This window comes from Phocoena sinus, chromosome 2 (assembly GCF_008692025.1).
Source record: "Phocoena sinus isolate mPhoSin1 chromosome 2, mPhoSin1.pri, whole genome shotgun sequence".
Classification (NCBI taxonomy): domain Eukaryota; kingdom Metazoa; phylum Chordata; class Mammalia; order Artiodactyla; family Phocoenidae; genus Phocoena; species Phocoena sinus.
In genome coordinates, this window is record NC_045764.1 from 70,921,336 (window position 1) to 70,941,972 (window position 20,637).

Genomic DNA, 20,637 nt, shown 5'->3' on the forward strand with positions numbered 1-20,637 from the left:
AGAGAGATTATTTTTTCCTGCAAGGTTTTTAAGGTAATCTAAAGAAATGCAGTTTTCAATACAGATAGTGCTGCTTTGATGTTTATTCTTATTACCCACATGGAAAGATTTTTGACTTTAAATGAGAATCTGATGGTTGTAGGTTAAGAACTTTTCAGTTCCAGCCCCTAAAGCAGCAAAAGTTTTACTAAAAAATACTACATTGCCTAAATTCTACAAATTAGAGTTTAGCAAGTCCATTGAATTAAGCTTTCAGTTACTTATACTTTATTTGGAATTAAGTTAGTTTCTTTTTCTTCTTCTCAAGTACAAACCCATTTATTGTTATATCTTGATGTGGTCTCTCCAAAGACCATGTTCTCCCATTACAAATTGCAAGTGACCCTGCTCAAAATGACAGTAGTTATTATTACTGACCAGGTAGGTCTTGCAATTTTCTCATTTTCCTAGAAATGGCATTTGTGGGTCTGAAAGGGATGCCCAAATTCATTTTTTTAACAACATAAAATTTACCATCTTGACCATTTTTAAGTGTACAGTTTAGTAGGGTTTAGTATATTCATATTGTTGTGAAACAGATCTCCAGAACTTTTTTTCATCTTCCCCAACGGAAACTCTATACCCATTAAACAAAATCCCCCTTTCCCTCTCCCTACAGCCCCTGGTAACCACCATTCTACCTTCTATTCTATGAATTTGACTACTTTAGATGCCTCATTAAAGTGGAATTATATAGTATTTGCCTTTTTGTGACTGGCTTATTTCTTTAGCGTAATGTCTTCAGGGTTCACCAACATTGTAGCACATGACAGAATTTCTTTTTAAGGCTGAATAATATTCTGTTGTATGTATATACCACACTTTTTTTATCCATCCATTCTCCATGCATCCATTGATGAACATTTGGGTTGCTTCCACCTCTTGGCTATTGTGAGTGAAATTAAGTTGGTAGCTTCTTAATGTTTAGCTTAAGATATTAAAGTTTTGTTGTGGAGGAAGAAACAGCAGTTCCAAAATAAGACTAAAAAATGAGGAAAGGTAATCCTGAATAGGGTGACTACCTTTTTGCCCTGGTTGTCCTTGGTGGCCAGTGAGAGTAGTTTATGATATCAGCTCAACTTATACTTCCCAAAGACTTCTTTCTGAGGAGGACTGTCTTTTATGTCCCAATATGCTACTAGATGGAATGCAAAGTGGATTTGACAATTTTGTTGTCCTTACTCAAAAAGAAAAAACTTGAACACACTGAGAGCTTTATTTATTTTTTTATTACTAACAACATGGTCCTCTGACGTAGGAAGCCTTGTGCTTTCTTCTTGTGGATCACTTCATTGGAGTCAGGTCACTTCTTCGTGCATTATATGGATATACCACATTTTGTTTTATGTATTCATCAGATGATGGACATTTTAGTTATTTCTACATGTGATACTCTATGACCCAGGGTATGTGCCCAGGAAAATGCATATCTATGTGCACCAAAAAATTGTGTTCGAGAATGTTCAAACCGAACATCTAAGTCATTACGCAAACTAATAAACATGAACTACCCCCCCAATTTTTTTTAAAAAAAAGGAAAAGAATGAGCTATTAATACATGCAACAAAATGGATGAACCTCAAACGTAATGTTGGGCAAAAGAAGCCAGACGCAAAAGAGTGGTTACTGTATATTTCCATTAACAGATGTTCAAAATAGGCAAAACTAATTTCTTGCAATTAAGCAGAACAGGTAACTTTAGGTAGTGGTAAATGAGGATTACTGATTTGGAAGAGGCACAAGAAAGCCTATTGGAGAGCTGAAAATGTTCTCTCCCTGGATGGTTACGTAGGTATATGTATGGATATGTAAAAGTTCACTGAATTATACATTTTACATGTGTGCACTTTACTTCATGTTAATTATGCCTCAATTAAAAAGAATAAATGTAAAAAAAATGTAGGGGGTATCATTTGTGCAAGAGGGTTAAAATTTGGTTTTAGATGTTAACAGTATGTGTTAGTGACCCTCACACAGCTTTCCACTGTTCCTCAGGAGGAGCTACTTCACAATCACTGACTCTAAACAAAGCTGAAAAATTATATGCCAGACTCCAGGAAATTGTCCAAATAATTAACAGTAAAGCAAGACTTAAAAAAAAAAACCCAGTAAGTTAGCATTGCTTTTAATGTAAGTACCTTCATTACAATGAGAAAGAAATGGACATAAGTGCATCACTGGGATTTGTGAAGTTTTCAGGTACTGTGGCTTCTCCAATTTGTACATTAGTTGAATGCCTAATTTTAAACGTGCATACTTTTCTACTCCTGCAACTTCATTAATATATTTCTTTCCTCTTAAAACTTGCATTATCATTTAGAATGGAGGTCGTATTCTTCTTGGCAGGAAAATATTAATGAAACATTGGACCATTTTTGCCTGATGATCAGGTTCAAGTCATTGACAATCCATAGTTTTAGTTCTTCTAGAATCAATTGTTTTACCTTTAACTATGTTCATAATTGTGCTTTTTTCACTTTCATCCCTTTTGCTTTTTCAAAGGACCATTTGGACTTTTCTTCCTGAATGGCTGAAATGTCGACTATGTACTATAACTTTTTCAGTATCTGCAGATCTCCATTTGGTCTTTTAATTTTTCACATTTATGTGGCAGGTCTTCAAATAGCAAGTAATCCATCTGCTCTAAAGAATACTTCAAATCTATTAAAGATCTGTAATGAAATATTTACTGATGAAATAACATAACATCTGGGATTTGTTTCAAAATAATTTCGTTATTGAAATTGGGTGAGGTTATATCGGGGAATCATTGTATAAGTGAGATTTTGCATAATAAAATTTTTTAAAACTAAAGTACTTCGTTATTTTTCTGCTGTAGAGTATCACGCTTTCTAGAGTGATTCATTCCAGCTTTGTTTTTTTTTTTTCCCCTCACCACTATAATGTAGAAAGTTTTACACACTTGCTTAAAGCATTGCCTCTGTAAGTACTTCATAGGTCACCCTTTTGAAATGGAGTACAGGTCCTTCTTTGGCCTCATTTATCAATGACGTCATCCACCCTCTTCTACCTCACTCTGATCAGTCTCACTCCAGACTTTCAGCTGAAAATGAGGATTTTTCTAACAGATTATTCAGAATAGACTATTATGTTTAACAGTTTAGGAAAGTCATAGTAACTAGTTGTCTGACCTAAGCTTTTCATCTCAAAATGAAATAATTGAAATTGCTTTTCAGAAGGTTTTTATTAATGGCTTTTATTTTTTTCACCATGACTCACACTAAAAAAATACATACTATATTTTGATCCAGTATATACAGAATTTAATATTGTGTATGTTTGAAGCAAAAGTTTTATGAAATAATACACCTAAGTGTGATGTACTCTTTTAAATTTTATACTACTTTTCTTTAAAGAATGTGTTGGTCAGGACCCACTGAATTTATTTATTTCACACTCCACTAATCGATCATGTTCTGCAGTTTAGAAAACATTTTAACATTGTCTAAAACAGATATGTCTTACATATTAATAGTAAACATGCTCTATACCATTACCAGTGGTATTAAGGAAGATTTAATAAGATTTTTTATAATAAACTACTTACTGGTATTGATAAGTAATCCCTTCAAAAAACTTAGCACAAGAAACAATTATCATTGCTGTTAACTACTAACCATTTGGGAAATCTTTCTGCATAGTGTACTAATAAACTAGTAGAATTAGGTTAGTAAAAATAAAAAAACCCTCTGGCTTCTTTCTTTAAAGTTGTAGTGTTTATTATCTTCTTACCCTTGATCATGCTGCCTACTTAAAGAGATGCTATCTGGGTGGTAAAGGCAGTAGGCCAGCCTCTTTGCCTAAAATAGACATGGTAAACAATCTGAGTTACATACAAGTGGTTTCTTGGTTTTTGTTTGATTTTTTTTAAATTTTATTTTCTTTATTTTTTTATACAGCAGGTTCTTATTAGTTATCCATTTTATACATATTAGTGTATGCATGTCAATCCCAATCTCCCAATTCATCCCACCACCACCACCACCCCTACCTCCGCTTTCCCACCTTGGTGTCCATATGTTTGTTCTCTTCATCTGTGTCTCAATTTCTTCCCTACAAACTGGTTCATCTGTACCATTTTTCTAGGTTCCACATATACACGTTAATATATGATATTTGTTTTTCTCTTTCTGACTTACTTCACTCTGTATGACAGTCTCTAGATTCATCCACGTCTCTACAAATGACCCAATTTCATTCCTTTTTATGGCTGAGTAATATTGCATTGTATATACATACCACATCTTCTTTATCCATTCGTCTGTCGATGGGCATTTAGGTTGCTTCCATGACCTGGCTATTGTAAATAGTGCTACAGTGAACATTGGGGTGCATGTGTCTTTTTGAATTATGGTTTTCTCTGGGTATATGCCCAGTAGTGGGATTGCTGGGTCATATGGTAATTCTATTTTTAGTTTTTTAAGGAACCTCCATACTGTTCTCCCTAGTGGCTGTATCAATTTACATTCCCACCAACAGTGCAAGAGGGTTCCCTTTTCTCCACACCCTCTCCAGCATTTGTTGTTTGTAGATTTTCTGATGATGCCCATTCTAACTGGTATGAGGTGATACCTCATTGTAGTTTTGATTTGCATTTCTCTAATAATTAGTGATGTTGAGCAGCTTTTCATGTGCTTCTTGGCCATCTGTATGTCTTCCTTGGAGAAATGTCTGTTTAGGTCTTCTGCCCATTTTTGGATTGGGTTGTTTGGGTTTTTAATATTGAGCTGCATGAGCTGTTTATATATTTTGGAGATTAATCCTTTGTCCATTGATTCACTTGCAAATATTTTCTCCCATTCTGAGGGTTGCCACTCATCTTGTTTATGTTTCCTTTGCTGTGCAAAAAGCTTTTAAGTTTCAGTAGGTCCCATTTGTTTATTTTTGTTTTTATTTCCATTACTCTAGGAGGTGGATGAAAAAAGATCTTGCTGTGATTTGTGTCAAAGAGTGTTCTTCCTATGTTTTCCTCTAAGAGTTTTATAGTGTCCAGTCTTACATTTAGGTCTCATACATTTTGAGCTTATTTTTGTGTATAGTATTAGGGGGTGTTTTAATTTCATTTTTTACATGTAGCTGTCCAGTTTTCCCAGCACCACTTACTGAAGAGACTGTCTTTTCTCCATTGTATATCCTTGCCTCCTTTGTCATAGATTAATTGACCATAGGTGCGTGGGTTTATCTCTGGGCTTTCTATCCTGTTCCACTGATCTGTATTTCTGTTTTTGTGCTAGTACCATATTGTCTTGACTACTGTAGGTTTGTAGTATAGTCTGAAGTCAGGGAGTCTGATTCCTCCAGCTCCGTTTTCTTCCCTCAAGACTGCTTTGGCTATTTGGGGTCTTTTGTTTCTCCATACAAATTTTAAGAGTTTTTGTTCTAGTTCTGTAAAAAATGCTGTTGGTAATTTGATAGGGATTGCATTGAAGCTGTAGATTGCTTTGAGTAGTATAGTCATTTTCACAGTATTGATTCTTCCAATCCAAGAACATGGTATATCTCTCCATCTGTTGGTATCATCTTTAATTTCTTTCATCAGTGTCTTATAGTTTTCTGCATACAGGTCTTTGGTCTCCCTAGGTAGGTTTTATTCCTAGGTATTTTATTCTTTTTGTTGCAGTGGTAAATGGGAGTGTTTCCTTAATTTCTCTTTCAGATTTTTCATCATTAGTGTATAGGAATGCAAGAGATTTCTGTGCATTAATGTTATATCCAGCAACTCTACCAAATTCACTGGTTAGTTCTAGTAGTTTTCTGGTGGCATCTTTACGATTCTCTGTATATAGTATCATGTTATCTGCAAACAGTGACAGTTTTACTTCTTCTTTTCCAATTTGCATTCCTTTTTATTTCTATTTTCTTCTCTGATTGCTGTGGCTAGGACTTTCAAAACTATGTTGAATAATAGTGGTGAGAGTGGACATCCCTGCCTTGTTCCTGATCTTAGAGGAAATGCTTTCAGTTTTTTACCATTGAGAATGATGTTTGCCGTGGGTTTGTCATATATGACCTTTATTATTTTAAGGTAGGTTCCCTCTATACCCACTTTCTGGAGAGTTTTTACCATAAATGGGTGTTGAATTTGTCAAAAGCTTTTTCTGCATCTATAGAGATTATCATATGGTTTTTATCCTTCACTTTGTTAATATGGTGTATCACATTGATTGATTTGCATATATTGAAGAATCCTTGCAGCCCTGGGATAAATCCCACTTGATCGTGGTGTATGATCCTTTTAATGTGTTGTTGGATTCCGTTTGCTAGTATTTTGTTGAGGATTTTTGCATCTATATTCATCAGTGATATTCGTCTGTAATTCTTTTTTTGTGGTATCTTTGTCTGGTTTTGGTATCAGGGTGATGGTGGCCTCATAGAATGAGTTTGGGAGTGTTCCTTCCTCTGCAATATTTTGGAAGAGTTTGAGAAGGATGGGTGTTAGCTCTTGTCTAAATGTTTGATAGAATTCACCTGTGAAGCCATTTGGTCCTGGACTTTTGCTTTTTGGAAGATTATTAATCACAGTATCGATTTCATTACTTGTGATTGGTCTGTTCATATTTTCCATTTCTTCGTGGTTCAGTCTTGGAAGGTTATACCTGTCTATGAGTTTGTCCATTTCTTCCAGCTTGTCCATTTTATTGGCATAGAGTTGCTTGTAGTAGTCTCTTAGGATGCTTTGTATTTCTACGGTGTCTGTTGTAACTTCTCCTTTTTCATTTCTAATTTTGTTGATTTGAGTCCTCTTCCTCTTTTTCTTGATGAGTCTGGCTAAAGGTTTATCAATTTTGTTTATCTTCTGAAAGAACCAGCTTTTAGTTTTATTGATCTTTGCTATTGTTTTCTTTGTTTCTATTTCATTTATTTCTGCTCTGAACTTTATGATTTCTTTCCTTTTACTAACTTTGGGTTTTGTTTGTTCTTCTTCCTCTAGTTCCTTTAGGTGTAAGGTTAGATTGTTTATTTGAGATTTTTATTGTTTCTTGAGGTAGGCTTGTATTGCTATAAACTTCCCTCTTAGAACTGATTTTGCTGCATCCTATAGGTTTTGGATCGTCGTGTTTTCGTTGTCATGTGTCTCTAGGTATTTTTTGAGTTCATTTTTGATTTCTTCAGTGATCTCTTTAGTAACCAAGCCTTCATGTGTTTGTGTTTTTTACGTTTTTTTCCCTGTAATTGATTTCTAATCTCATAGCGTTGTGGTCAGAAAAGATGCTTGATATGATTTCAATTTTCTTAATTTGACTGAGGCTTGATTTGTGACCCAAGATGTGATCTATCCTGGAGAATGTTCTGTGCGCACTTGAGAAGAAAGTGTAATCTGCTGTTTTTGGATGGAGTGTCCTATAAATATCAATTAAATCTATCTGGTCTATCATGTTATTTAAAGCTTGTGTTTCCTTATTAATATTCTGTTTGGATGATCTGTCCATTGGTGTGAGACGTTGAAGTCCCCCATTATTATTGTGTTACTATCGATTTCCTCTTTTATAGCTGTTAGCAGTTGCCTTATGTATAGAGGTGCTCCTATTTTGGGTGCATATATATTTGTAATTGTTATATCTTCTTGTTGAACTGATCCCTTGATCATTATGTAGTGTCCTTCCTTGTCTTTTGTAACATTCTTTATTTTATAGTATTTTATCTGATATGAGTATTGCTACTCCAGCTTTCTTTTGATTTCCATTTGCGTGGAATATCTTTTTCCATGCCCTCACTTTCAGTCTGTATGTGTCCCTAGGTCTGAAGTGGGTCTCTTGTAGACAGCATATATATGGGTCTTGTTTTTTTTTTTTTTTTTTTTTTTTTTTTTTTTTTTGCGGTACACGGGCCTCTCACTGTTGTGGCCTCTCCCATTGCGGAGCACAGACTCCGGACGTGCAGGCTCAATGGCCATGGCTCACGGGCCCAGCCGCTCTGCGGCATGTGGGATCTTCCCGGACCTGGGCACGAACCCGCGTCCCCTGCATCGGCAGGCAGACTCCCAACCACTGTGCCACCAGGGAAGCCCGGGTCTTGTTTTTTTATCAATTCAGCAAGCCTGTGTCTTTTGGTTGGAGCATTTAATCCATTCATGTTTTGGGTAATTATTGACATGTGTGTTCCTAGTATCATTTTATTAATTGTTTTGGGTTTGTTTTTGTAGGTCCTTTTCTTCTCTTGTGTTTCCTACTTAGAGAAGTTCCTTTAGCATTTGTTGTAGAGCTGATTTGGTGGTGCTGAAATCTCTTAGCTTTTGCTTGTCTGTAAAGCTTTTGATTTCTCCATCAAATCTGAATGAGATCCTTGCCGGTAGAGTAATCTTGGTTGTAGGTTCTTCCCTTTCATCACTTTAAGTATGTCATGCCACTCCCTTCTGGCTTGTAGAGTTTCTGCTGAGAAATCAGCTGGTAACCTTATGGAAGTTCTCTTGTATGTTATTTGTCATTTTTTCCTTGTTGCTTTCAATAATTTTTCTTTGTCTTTAACTTTTGCCAATTTGATTACTATGTGTCTCGGCGTGTTTCTCCTTGGGTTTCTCCTGTATGAGACTCTCTGTGGTTCCTGGACTTGGATGGCTATTTCCTTTCCCATGTTAGGGAAGTTTTCAACTATAATCTCTTCTAATATCTTCTTGGGTCCTTTCTCTCTCTCTTCTCCTTCTGGGACCCGTATAATGCGAATGTTGTTGTGTTTAATGTTGTCCCAGAGGTCTCTTAGGCTGTCTTCATTTCTTTTCATTCCCTTTTCTTTATTCTCTTCTGCAGCAGTGAATTCCACCATTCTGTCTTCAGGTCACTTATCCGTTCTTCTACCTCAGTTATTCTGCTATTGATTCCTTCTAGTGTATTTTTCATTTCAGTTATTGTATTGTTCATCTCTGTTCTTTAATTCTTCTAGGTCTTTGTTAAACATTTCTTGCATCTTCCGATCTTTGCCTCCATTCTTTTTCCGAGGCCCTGGATCATCTTCATTATCATTATTCTGAATTCTGTTTCTAGAAGGTTGCCTATCTCCATTTCATTTAGTTGTTTTTCTGGGGTTTTATCTTGTTCCTTCATCTGGTACATAGCCCTCTGCCTTTTCATCTTGTCTGTCTTTCTGTGAATGTGGTTTTTGTTCCACAGGCCGGAGGATTGTAGTTCTTCTTGCTTCTGCTGTCTGCCCTCTGGTGGATGAGGCTATCTGTGAGGCTTGTGCAAGTTTCCTGATGGGAGGGAGTGGTGGTGTGTAGAGTCCACTGTTGCTCTTTTGGGCAGAGCTCAGTAAAACTTTAATCCGCTTGTCTGCTAATGGATGGGGCTGGGTTCCCTCCCTGTTGGTTGTTTGTCCTGAGGCGACCCAACACTGGAGCCTCCCTGGGCTCTTTGGTGGGGCTAATGGTGGGCTCTGGGAGGGCTCACGCCAAGGAGTACTTCCTAGAACTTCTGCTGCCAATGTCCTTGTCCTTGTGGTGAGCCACAGCTGCCCCCCCGCCTCTGCAGGAGACCCTCCAACACTAGCAGGTAGGTCTGGGTCAGTCTCCTATGGGGTCACTGCTCCTTCCCCTGGGTCCCAATGCTCACACTACTTTGTGTGTGCCCTCCAGGAGTGGAGCCTCTGTTTCCCCCAGTCCTGTCGAAGTCCTGTAATCAAATCCTGCTAGCCTTCAATGTGTGATTCTCTAGGAATTCCTCCTCCCGTTTTCAGACCCCCAGGTCGGGAAGCCTGTCGTGGGGCTCAGAACCTTCACTCCAGTGGGTGGATTTCCGTGGTATAAATGTTCTCCAGTTTGTGAGTCACCCACCCAGCAGTTATGGGATTTGATTTTATTGTGATTACGCCCCTCCTACCGTCTCACTGTGGCTTCTCCTTTGTCTTTGGATGTGGGGTATCTTTTTTGGTGAGTTCCAGTGTCTTCCTGTCAATGATTGTTCAGCAGTTAGTTATGATTCCAGTGATCTCACAAGAGGGAGTGAGAGCCCGTCCTTCTCCCCGCCATCTTGAACCATAGATCGGTTTCTTGTTTTAACTACTAATTGCCTCACATTCATTTGGCTGGATTTTTTTTTTTTTTCTGACAAGTTCTAGGTAGTAATTTATAAATGTACTACTTTCACTTTACGGCAAGAAATCTGACAGCTGGAGATCTAACTAAACTGGGAACCGAGGCTTGTATGTTCCTTTATCAGTGTGACTCTGAGAACTGACACCTGCTGGTTCTTTGAAATAGTGCTTTGTCTGATGAAGCTTACCATAAATGTTGTCTCTGTAGGCGATTTACTGAAACAGGAAGTCTTCATGCAGTGGATTTTATGGGTAGCTTCACATCTAAGACTGCTGCTTCAAAAGGGCTGAGTTTGGATGTAAAGCTCCCAAAACTACTATGCAATGCAGTTTCTTTTACATTAACGATTAAAGAACCCATAGCCAGAAAGTGACCTTGGGAAGCATTGTGGATTTTGTGCAGCAACGAAAAGCTTTGAGTGCTTGGGATTATGCCACCTCATCAATGGTATTTTTCTGTTCAGTAAACTGCCTTTCTCACATTTATTGATGTATCATTCATATATATATATATATATATATATATATATATATAAAATTTTTTGTATGATGAAGCAGTCATTCATTTTAAATGGGCAGGATTGTAACCCACTATGTTTGTAATTAAATTCTTCCAGAGCAAAATTTTTGTGTATCACTGAGAATAGTGGCTTAGTGTTTGTCTAGCCTTCCACTTGGCTGTGTTTTGTATTGACCTCTTAGTCTTTTTTTTTTTTTGGCCACACCGCACGGCTTGTGGGATCTTAGTTCCCTGACCAGGGATTCAACCCAGGCCACGAAAGTGAAAGCATGGAGTCCTAACCACTGGACCGCCAGGGAATTCCCCTGACCTCTTCAGTCTTGATGATGCCCCCTGGCAAAGGAATTCATTTGAATGATGCATAGCTCAGGAGAATTATCTAGTCACCTCCAGGGCCTCTTAGGAATAAGGATAATTGCTTTTTAAGAGGGTGAGGTATTCAGCTTGTTTTGAAATAAGCAGAGAAAGTAAGCAAACAAAAGCAAGCTAGCATTTTGTAATGTATTAGCTATCATGTTTGGTGTTACATAAGCTGTGTCATTATGCTTCTGTGTCTATATTCTTTTATACAGGTACAAAAATTGAAGCTGAGAGGCATTTCATAATTTCTGTGCTGCTTTTAGGTTCAGTGAGAACTTGGAGGAAGGCATCATGGTAGAGTGAAACGATCGTTGCCTACTCTCCTGGTTTTCTTTCTGTTCTCCTCTAATTAAAAGCATCAACTTTAACCCTTCTGTTTTCCTTTTCCCTCATGTTTATATGTAATCCAAAGGTTGTTAGTTTTTTTCTTCTAAATGCCTTGATTATAAATCCTATTTTTTAAAATTATCTTCCAGGAATTATTGCATCATACCTGCCGTGATAATAGAAGTCATAAAAATTAGATTTATCTAGGACATTGCAGTTTACAAAGTACTTTCACATATTCTAACTCGTGTAATCATCATAACCACACTGTGTGGTAGATGTTATTATTATTATTTTTTTTTTTTTTGTGGTACGCGGGCCTCTCACTGCTGTGGCCTCTCCCGTTGCGGAGCACAGGCTCCGGACGCGCAGGCTCAGCGGCCATGGCTCATGGGCCCAGCCGCTCCGCGGCATGTGGGATCTTCCCGGACCAGCGCACGAACCCGCGTCCCCTGCATCGGCAGGCGGACTCTCAACCACTGCGCCACCAGGGAAGCCCAGATGTTATTCTTTAAATGTTCTACTGTAAAAACTTCCTATTCATTTTCTTCGTAGGTATTCTTGTCTCTTTTGTTGTATACATTGGGACCAGATTAATATTTTTAAAATACAACTTTCACCACTCTACGTTTCCTCTTAGCACAAATATCTTTGGTGATTTCACAAGTTGAATAATGAAGTCAGAACTCCTGTATTCACACTTAGGATTACCCATAATCTGATTCTAAACTAAATTTTTTTTTAATTGCCCTAAAACTTTCTCAGAAGAACCTTCTCTGTATATCAAGTCAATTTGGTTCACTTCAGCAAGCATCTGTTACCTACTATATATCAGATACCATGTTGGTCGTTAGGGATAAACAGATGAGTGGAACATTCTTGTCATTAGGAAATTCACTGCCTAGTGGAGGTAAAAAGATGCATGAATAACTAATTATAATATATGTGTAAGTTGATGAAACTGAGTGCTGCCTCAGTTTTATTTTATTTTTTAAAATTAATTTATTTATTATTTTTGACTGTATTGGGTCTTCGTTGCTGCGCGTGAGCTTTCTCTAGTTGCAGTGAGCAGGGGCACCTCTTCGTTGTGGTGCGTGGGCTTCTCAGTAGTTGTGGCTTGCGGGCTCTAGAGCGCAGGCTCAGTAGTTGTGGCGCATGAGCTAAGTTGCTCTGCGGCATGTGGGATATTCCTGGCCCAGGGCTCAAACCTGTGTCCCCTGCATTGGCAGGTGGATTCTTAACCACTGCACCACCAGGGGAAGTCACTGCCTCAGTTTTATAATGTATATTTAGAAAAGGGATTTTTTTTAAAGGCATAAAAACCACCAGGAACCAAAAAGAGAGAGAGAGAGAGAGAGAAAGAAGATAAAAACAGGTGAGAAATTTTAACAAAATTCTGGAAGCTGGAAAGCAGTTAAGTGGTAACTAATTTAGCAGTCCAGAGAAAGCTGAATGATTTAATGGGTAGGCCAGTTTGTAACATAGAATACACCAGATATCAATAAGTTCAAGAATTGGAGACAGTAGGAATTTCAAAAAGTTGGGATGCAGAAGGTGCTAAAAACAGGAAGAGTAGTTGCAAGTATATACATACATATATATGGAGCAGTTGCATCACTAAATCCCCTCCTTCCCTGGCATCGCCCGGCAGCTACTCTTTCCCACCTTCACAGGAGATGTAAAGGTCACACTGTTGAAGGTAAACTGAGCTGTGAAAACTGGGCCGCCCAGCTGAACACAGGGAAAATGAGGAAAAGTTTCCCCTCTGATTTGTGAGGTCTTCTAGACTCTGGAATAAGCAGATCCATAAGTGCCTGGGATTTCTTTGAACTCTTGTTTGGTTGTTTGTTTGTTTTTCCTCCAAAAGAAAACTATGCAGGATTTCTTTCTTTCTTTTTTCTTTTTGGCTGCGTTGGGTCCTCGTTGCTGCGTGTGGGCCTTCGCTGTGGTGCATGGGCCTCTCATTGCAGTGGCCTCTCCCGTTTCAGAGCACAGGCTCTAGGAGCATGGGCTTCAGCAGTTGTGGCATGTGGGCTCAGTAGTTGTGGCTCACAGGCCCAGTGGCTCCGTGGCACGTGGAATCCTCCCAGACCAGGGCTCGAACCCGTGCCCCCTGCATTGGCAGGCGCATTCTTAACCACCAAGCCACCAGGGAAGTCCCTGCACAATTTCTATAACATAACAAGTTTGTTTTACTATTTAAAAAAAAAAAGATTCCCCCAAATCTTCAAAAAAAGTGAGGATTTAGGGAAAATATTTACTTCAGAGCAAGAAGCTGGCTTTCAAGGTTATTCATACTCTGTTCTTAAGGATTTTTCTGGCTTCATTTCTCACCATTCTCCCCCATATGCTTTGTGCTCCTTTCATATTGGTCCACTCACACTTTATCACATTCTCTGCATTTTCTATCATTTCTCCACCTCAATGTTCAAATTAGTATTTTTATAAGAAATGCTCTTTATCCTCTCCTGTTTGTCCTCAGAGGCTCACTTCAAGTGCCATTTGTGCCCAGATGCTTTACCCTCCCTCATCTAAGTCATCTACTGACTTGTTCATATTTCTTTTTTTTTTTTAACACTTATCACTTTATGTGATTTATTTATCAAACTTTGAGGCACCATGTGCAGGGTCTTGTGTGAGGATCTAGAATACAGTCTCTGAAGGGTGAGAAGTGAGTGTTGCTCATCTTAGGTGTCTGATATTTGCATATGAGGGGTATTAAATACTCAAATACTTTCCCTTACCTCTGGTGTCTTATTTTTCTGGTTAATCTTTTATACCTCTTTACAAAGGAGGTATAGTTATTCTAAATCAGAGATCTGATCATGTCACTACCCTACTCAGAAACCTTTCATTGTAAGTTTTAAGATGGTATTGAGGACTTTCCTAATGTGGACTCACCCTTACTTTTCTAGTTTCTTTTGCTGCCCTAACCACTCCTTGCCCATCCCTACTCCTTCCTGATCTTCATGGTGCAACTTATGGTCCATCTACCCCAAGACCATCGCCCATTCTCTTCCTAAACTGTCTGTTTTCTCATTTTTATTGTTTTGTTCATACAGTTTCTTCTCCCTGAGATGTGTTTTTCTCCCTTCTTCAACTGTTAAAATTCTACTCATTTTTTCACACCCTGTGGGGAGGTGGTGGGAGAAAGAAAGGAAAGTACATCCTTTCTGAGACTCCTGTGATTGCCTTCTCTCTTTTCTTTCTCACAGATCAGAATCCAGATTGATTACTAGGCTTACACTGATACCACCATCTCAATTCACTTTAAAAGTTGTAATCTATTTGAATTAAAGATCTGTTACTTTAAGCATATACTTCAAAAATTAATTTAATTCTTTAACAGTGAAGTCATATTGTACTCTAAATGAGTAAGGGGTGAATTTTGGTGCCCCTACTTCCCTACCCCCAAGTAATTCTTACTGCTAAAACTGGGGGGGGAGTGTCCAATTCGGAAAGACATCCCCCTCCCCAAACACATTTACAGTTTTAAACTTGACCATTTTCCTCTAAGCAGTAATGAGTTTTTAGGGTCAGCCCTTTGCTAAAATAAGTTTTAGATCACAATAACTGTGCTTATACAGTGCCGGGAAGGGCTTTCCTGAAAACTCTTTATGCAGCATCCTATCTCGCATGGAAGAAGTCTGTGGCCAAGCTGGAGTTTTAATCTGCCTGGGAGCTGGCTGTTACTGCCTCATCTCGTCCTCTCCCGGTTGTTGGTATCCTTTTCACAATTTCATCAAATATATTTTTAAAAATGATTTTGGTCGGAACATTAATCAGAAACACAAATTAACTTTTAGAACTTAATGCAATTAATACAGAGAGGGGAAAAATGGCTATTTTCTACTTTTGCTCCTTTAAAGAAGAAGTTATTCATCTTATAATGTCTTAGGTGATTGTCTGGCAACCTGTGAATCCTCTCTATTAATGTTGTTTGCAGACAAAAGTTATTCCTAAGTTAGTGTACTCTTCTCTACATAAAAGTACTGGGAAAACTGATAACAGTATTAAAAGTATAATGGTGTAATTTTAACTGTATTAAAAGTATAATGGCCATCTATTGTCTAGAGCTTGTTAAAAATAACCAATATTACAAGCAGCCTTTTGTTCCCAAAATGCAGGGTTTGTTTTTTGTTCATTATCAAAACAACCTATATTATATGAAAATTAGAAACAGTCATCTTTCTTTTTTTTTTTTTTTGGCGGAACACGGGCCTCTCACTGTTGTGGCCTCTCCCGTTGCGGAGCGCAGGCTCCGGACGCGCAGGCCCAGCGGCCATGGCTCACGGGCCCAGCCGCTCCGCGGCATGTGGGATCTTCCCGGACTGGGACACGAACCCGTGTCCCCTGCATCGGCAGGCAGACTCTCAACCACTGCACCACCAGGGAAGCCCAGAAACAGTCATCTTAATACCTTAATACCTTAATACATCTTTATGTATCCTTTTCCATGCATATATATTCAGCTATGTACATATATATATGTACGTTTATGTGTATATATAACCTTTACCTACATGTATTATTTAAAAAGTAGTCATACGTACTTACAACTTTTAATCAGTCAAGGTTTTGAGTGTCTGAGATGTGCAGAACCTGGTCTTAAGCACCATAGGGCATTGATAGATCCATTAAATAAAATCGCGACTCTCAAGATATTTATAGTCCAGCTGAATAAGATAGGACAAATATATAAGAAACAATGTGAAGTCCAGTGCAGTGGCTGAGCTATATGGTCTATACTAAGCACTCACAAGGAATTAAAATTAGCCTTCAAGGACTAATGGAGTTGAAGAGGTAAAGGTAGCTAAGTACCCAGCATGTACTGTGGGCTCACTAACTGATGGTTGTTGCTCTTATACTCACCCCAAGTTCTGACTCTAGATGTCTAGTACAGAAGAATATTGATTCCATTTCTGTAAGTAGAGAAGTTGAGAGGAAAAAGGTTAAAACTGCAGGAAGAACTTTGAGTTAAGTGTTGTCTGGGTGGAGAGCTGTTTCTGCATATAGGTGAAGATGTAGAGCTTGAGTTCTGGTGAAGAGTCAAAACAGCTTTGAGAATCATCTACTTAGAGACGGTAGATGAGTTTTCCAAAAGGAGTAGGCCAATAATTGGTTTTATTTCACACTGTCCTTTATGCCAACTAACGTTGATACTAAATACCATGACAAAAAATAAGAAAACCTTACTTGTCAGTGAGTTAGAAAAATGAGGGTTTGTGTTTTTTGTGCCAAGAGTTAAAATCTCTCTATCTTTGTAATTCTGGCATTTCTTCTTCTTGGGTTGCCTCATAGCTCAATAGTTGGGAAATATTAAATAACAAAATGTGTGTGTGACAGACAAAGAGATTTGTTTTCTTTCATTTAAAAAAAAATATTTATTTATTTATTTGGCTGCGCCAGGTCTTAGTTGTGGCATGCGGGATCTTTGTTACCACATGTGGGCTCTTAATTGTGGCATGCAGACTTCTTAGCTGAGGTATGCATGCAGGATCAAGTTCTCTGACCAGGGATGGAACCCTGGCTCCCTGCATTGGGAGCGTGGAGTCTTAACTACTGGACCACCAGGGAAGTCCCCGAGATTTGTTTTCTTTAAAATAAAAGATTCTCATGTCTAGCTTAAATTTTCAAATTCTCAAGCTGTTTTTATTCTTGTCTTGCTGGGTCTCATTATCTCTGTTTGGCTTTTCACTTACAAATCATGTTTCATATATGTGAACAGCGTTGGGAATGTGACCTTTCTCATGACCCTGTAAGCTAAGATTTTGCTTTGCATTTCCCAGAATAAATGTCACTAAAACATATACATTCTGCTTTTCCCCTAGGTAAAAATCTCTACACCAATGAATATGTAGCTATCAAACTGGTGAGTAGAATCTGTATTTGTGGTAATTATGTTTTAGTGCTCTCACCCTTCACATATCTTTTTACAGGAAATAATTGTAACCATTCACAAAAATACTAATGTTATTTTTCCTTGCATATGATCCCACATAGTCATTTCCTTCAAATATATATAGTGTTACAGTGATGAATCACTGTCTACTGTAAAACACTATATAGTTAGAGGATGCTAACTATAGTGTTAGCAATGATAAATCAAAAAAAGTTTATAAAACACAGCTGGAAGCAAAACAAAAAACCCTAGTAACTGCTGTAAACTTTGTATCTTTCACAGTGCTATTGTTTTTTATAATTTTCTTATTCTTGAATATGACTTATCCATTTTAAAAATGTAAGGTATTTATTAATATACTTCTGAATGTGATCATCTAATCATTGCCTTAAAAAGCTGTCAAACGTGAAAAACACATTACGTGGTCAGATTTGAAGCAAAGGGTTCAATTGGTTTTGTCATTGCTAATCTTATGAATAACTAACCTAGTCATTGAAAATAACATCCTGTTAAAAAAGAATAATTCTATTATTTTTAAGGATTAATAGTTTTAGAAGAAACAGTTCTTAAGTCTTATCTTTAAGGTTGATGAAAAACCATTTCTAGCCATATGAAATGCTTTATATAACTAGTTTCTATGAAACTGTGTAAATATTGTCCTCCTAATAAATCCTAGTACATTTCCCAGGATCTGAAGGTAGTTTTGGGCTTTATTAGTTGGAAGGCAGAGACGTTAATAGTTGAAGGAAGTATCTTATGGTAATTGCTGTTCTTTTCTAATGAATTGCCCCTACCACATCCACACCTGCTCTGTGGTCGGTCCTTTCCTCTCATTAAGCTTGTCTGTGGAGGAGTTAGAGTTGTCCTGTGAAGAACTGACTGGCATCAGATTAGTTTCTCTACAAAGAGGTGGACAGGGAGCAGGTCTTAGAGCAGGTAGCTCCTTGGGAACCAAGTGTTTTGTTTGTTGACTTGGAACTTTTGTTGGAGAAATTGGAGCAGGAAGAGAGACAATGCATGTAGCAATGCAGACCAAATATTTTTCTCAGCTTGAATGTCAAGGAATTAACTGTATATTTGTATTTATGGGAATTTGATTATTCTGTGGAAGTGTTATGTAGTTCATCTCTTTTTTACTTTTTCTGTTTTATTGTTTTGTTAAGTTGGAATAATTTTTTTTTTTTTTTTTTGCGGTACACGGGCCTCCCACCGCTGCAGCCTCTCCCATTGCGGAGCACAGGCTCCAGACGCACAGGCCCAGCGGCCATGGCTCACGGGCCCAGCCACTCCGTGGCACGCAGGATCCTCCCGGACTGGGGCACGAACCCGCGTCCCCCTCATTGGCAGGCAGACTCCCAACCACTGCGCCACCAGGGAAGCCCCAAGTTGGAATAATTTTGATTCTTTGGGACTAGTAATAGGGAGAAGCAGCCCCTAAAACACTTTAAAATGTTGCCTCAATACTGTATATTTGTTATTGTCCCCTTATTTATCAAAACTTCTTCTGAGGCTTTCTGTTAGGGGCAACTCATTCTATCTAGATTCCTCTTTCCAAGTTCATACTAGTTGACCTGTTTAGATAAGGTTGCATAACATTATTGACATGACTGACTATTGCATTTCACTTACATTTTATTAAAGTTTTATTCTTTGTATGGCCAAGAGTTAAAGGTAGATAGACTTCATGTCATCTAGTATGGTGTGCCTCAGTACCTCATTTCTCTTTCAAATAAACCTTAAATAAAGGCTTTTTAGAGGATGACAATCTTGTCTATGGGCCTCCTCTCTTGCTGTGGGGCTGTATTCTCTGTGGGAGGTATGATGGCAGTAATTGAGCTCTTTTCACTGTAACAGCAAAATTTGCCTTAAGCATTACTGTCCTACAAGGTAGCCATCTGCTCTCAGTTTAGGATTTCAGGCAGGCGTGTGTGTTCCAGAATAACCATGATTCTGGCAAATAGCCAGCCCTCTATGGAAATGTAATCAGCATCTGGCACAGAAATACAAGGAAGCCCTGGCTGGTAGTGTTTCAGTTCTACTTTGTTTGGATCTTCATTGTGGGCTCTTGTTTCTTGGATTTCTAGGAACATTTTTTTAAAAATCAGATACAGTGTAAACAAACTAGTGTGATGAACCCCTCCTTTACCCCTATCACTGAGGTTTCTGGGGTTCTTTTTAACAGAGGTTTTCTAACAGTTGTTTAAAAAGTTTTCTCTCCATGCTGCTAATCCTACTGCCTTTTACAATCTTATAGATTGTTTGCAGTGTCCTTTATTCATAGTGCTTTCAGAAGAGCACTTGAAGCTCCAGTTGGTTGAGCAGGCTATGACTACGTGCTGAAGGGGTTGGCTGAAGGATGTAAGTCCTTCCGTCTGTGATAAAAAGCCCCTCATGTCTGAATGTATGTGATGTGTACACCCACTTTTAGCCCTATAACTCTAAAGAGATATTGCTTTTTTTAATCTGTTAACTTATTTACCCAAGATCAGATTGAATATTTCCTATTAATGTTTCCAGTATGAAGTTTGAAGGTATTAGGTTTGAAGAAGGATCTGTGTTTTTTAAAATTCATTGACTCTTGTGGTTTGTTCGAATTCAAGACTGTTTCTCCAGAAAGAACACTCCTCTTTCTAGTGTTTAGATCAACCTCTGGTTCCATATCAATTTGTCATCACTGTCTCTTTTGGTTTCTTTTGAATTATTAATGATTTTGCTAAAAGACAAATTCTGAAATTGGCTGCTTTGATGGTGATGTATTAGAAGATCTAAAACCTGAATGGAGACTCTGTAGCTGAAGAGATAAATGAATAAGGAAGTGACTCTACAGTATAGTCTTAAGTACATTTTTTTGGAATACAAGAATCTTGAGAAACTTGAAGGCCAACTCTGATGCTTGCTGATTTTGCAATCAGAGAAGGGTATGAGTTCTTACTCATAGAGCGCCTTAGGGCTTTGAAGTATTCTAGCCTACCTGAATTGATTTAGATAAAACCTTCCTAGAAGCAAAGGTGTAGACTAGATAACTTCAAAGAAAGTTCTGAATTCTGTGATTTATGGATTCTGTATTTTAAGAAAAATGCAGAAAACTTCAAGTAGGTTCAGGAAGAGCTTTCAGGGGTGATCAAATAACTAAAAAGTAGGACCAGTGAGGAAAGGTTAAAAAAATTTAAATTACTTTGCTTGAATAAAGGAAGTTTAAGAAATGACTGAATAGCTTTGTTATTTGAAGATAGCTGTTATAGTATTCACAGGTTATTCGGGAGCTGTTTTGTCTTTGTTATTGAGGATATAAGAGAAATAGGCTAAACTTTCAGTAAGTGGAGATTGCAGTTACATATAAAGACCTTCTAAACCATGAAACTTGTTAAACACCAGCATGAATTAATAAGGGAAGCTGTGGAACTCTCCTTCCTTTGAGCCTATATTAAAAATAGGACAAATAACC

General features: G+C 37.9%; 1 protein-coding gene across 8 annotated transcripts in view; it reads left to right on the forward strand.

The window, feature by feature from the left end:
* The window catches only part of CSNK1G1 (casein kinase 1 gamma 1), a 158,742-nt gene that overhangs the window by 61,530 nt on the left and 76,575 nt on the right, over positions 1-20,637 (forward strand). For all 8 annotated transcript variants that reach the window (XR_004348363.1, XR_004348362.1, XR_004348361.1 and 5 more), the window contains one exon: positions 17,122-17,162. Coding sequence is in view for 3 of the 8 variants with exons in the window: in XM_032622132.1 (XP_032478023.1) it covers positions 17,122-17,162 (41 nt within the window). In the remaining 5 variants the exon portion in view is untranslated. The remainder of the gene's footprint in view (positions 1-17,121; positions 17,163-20,637) is intronic.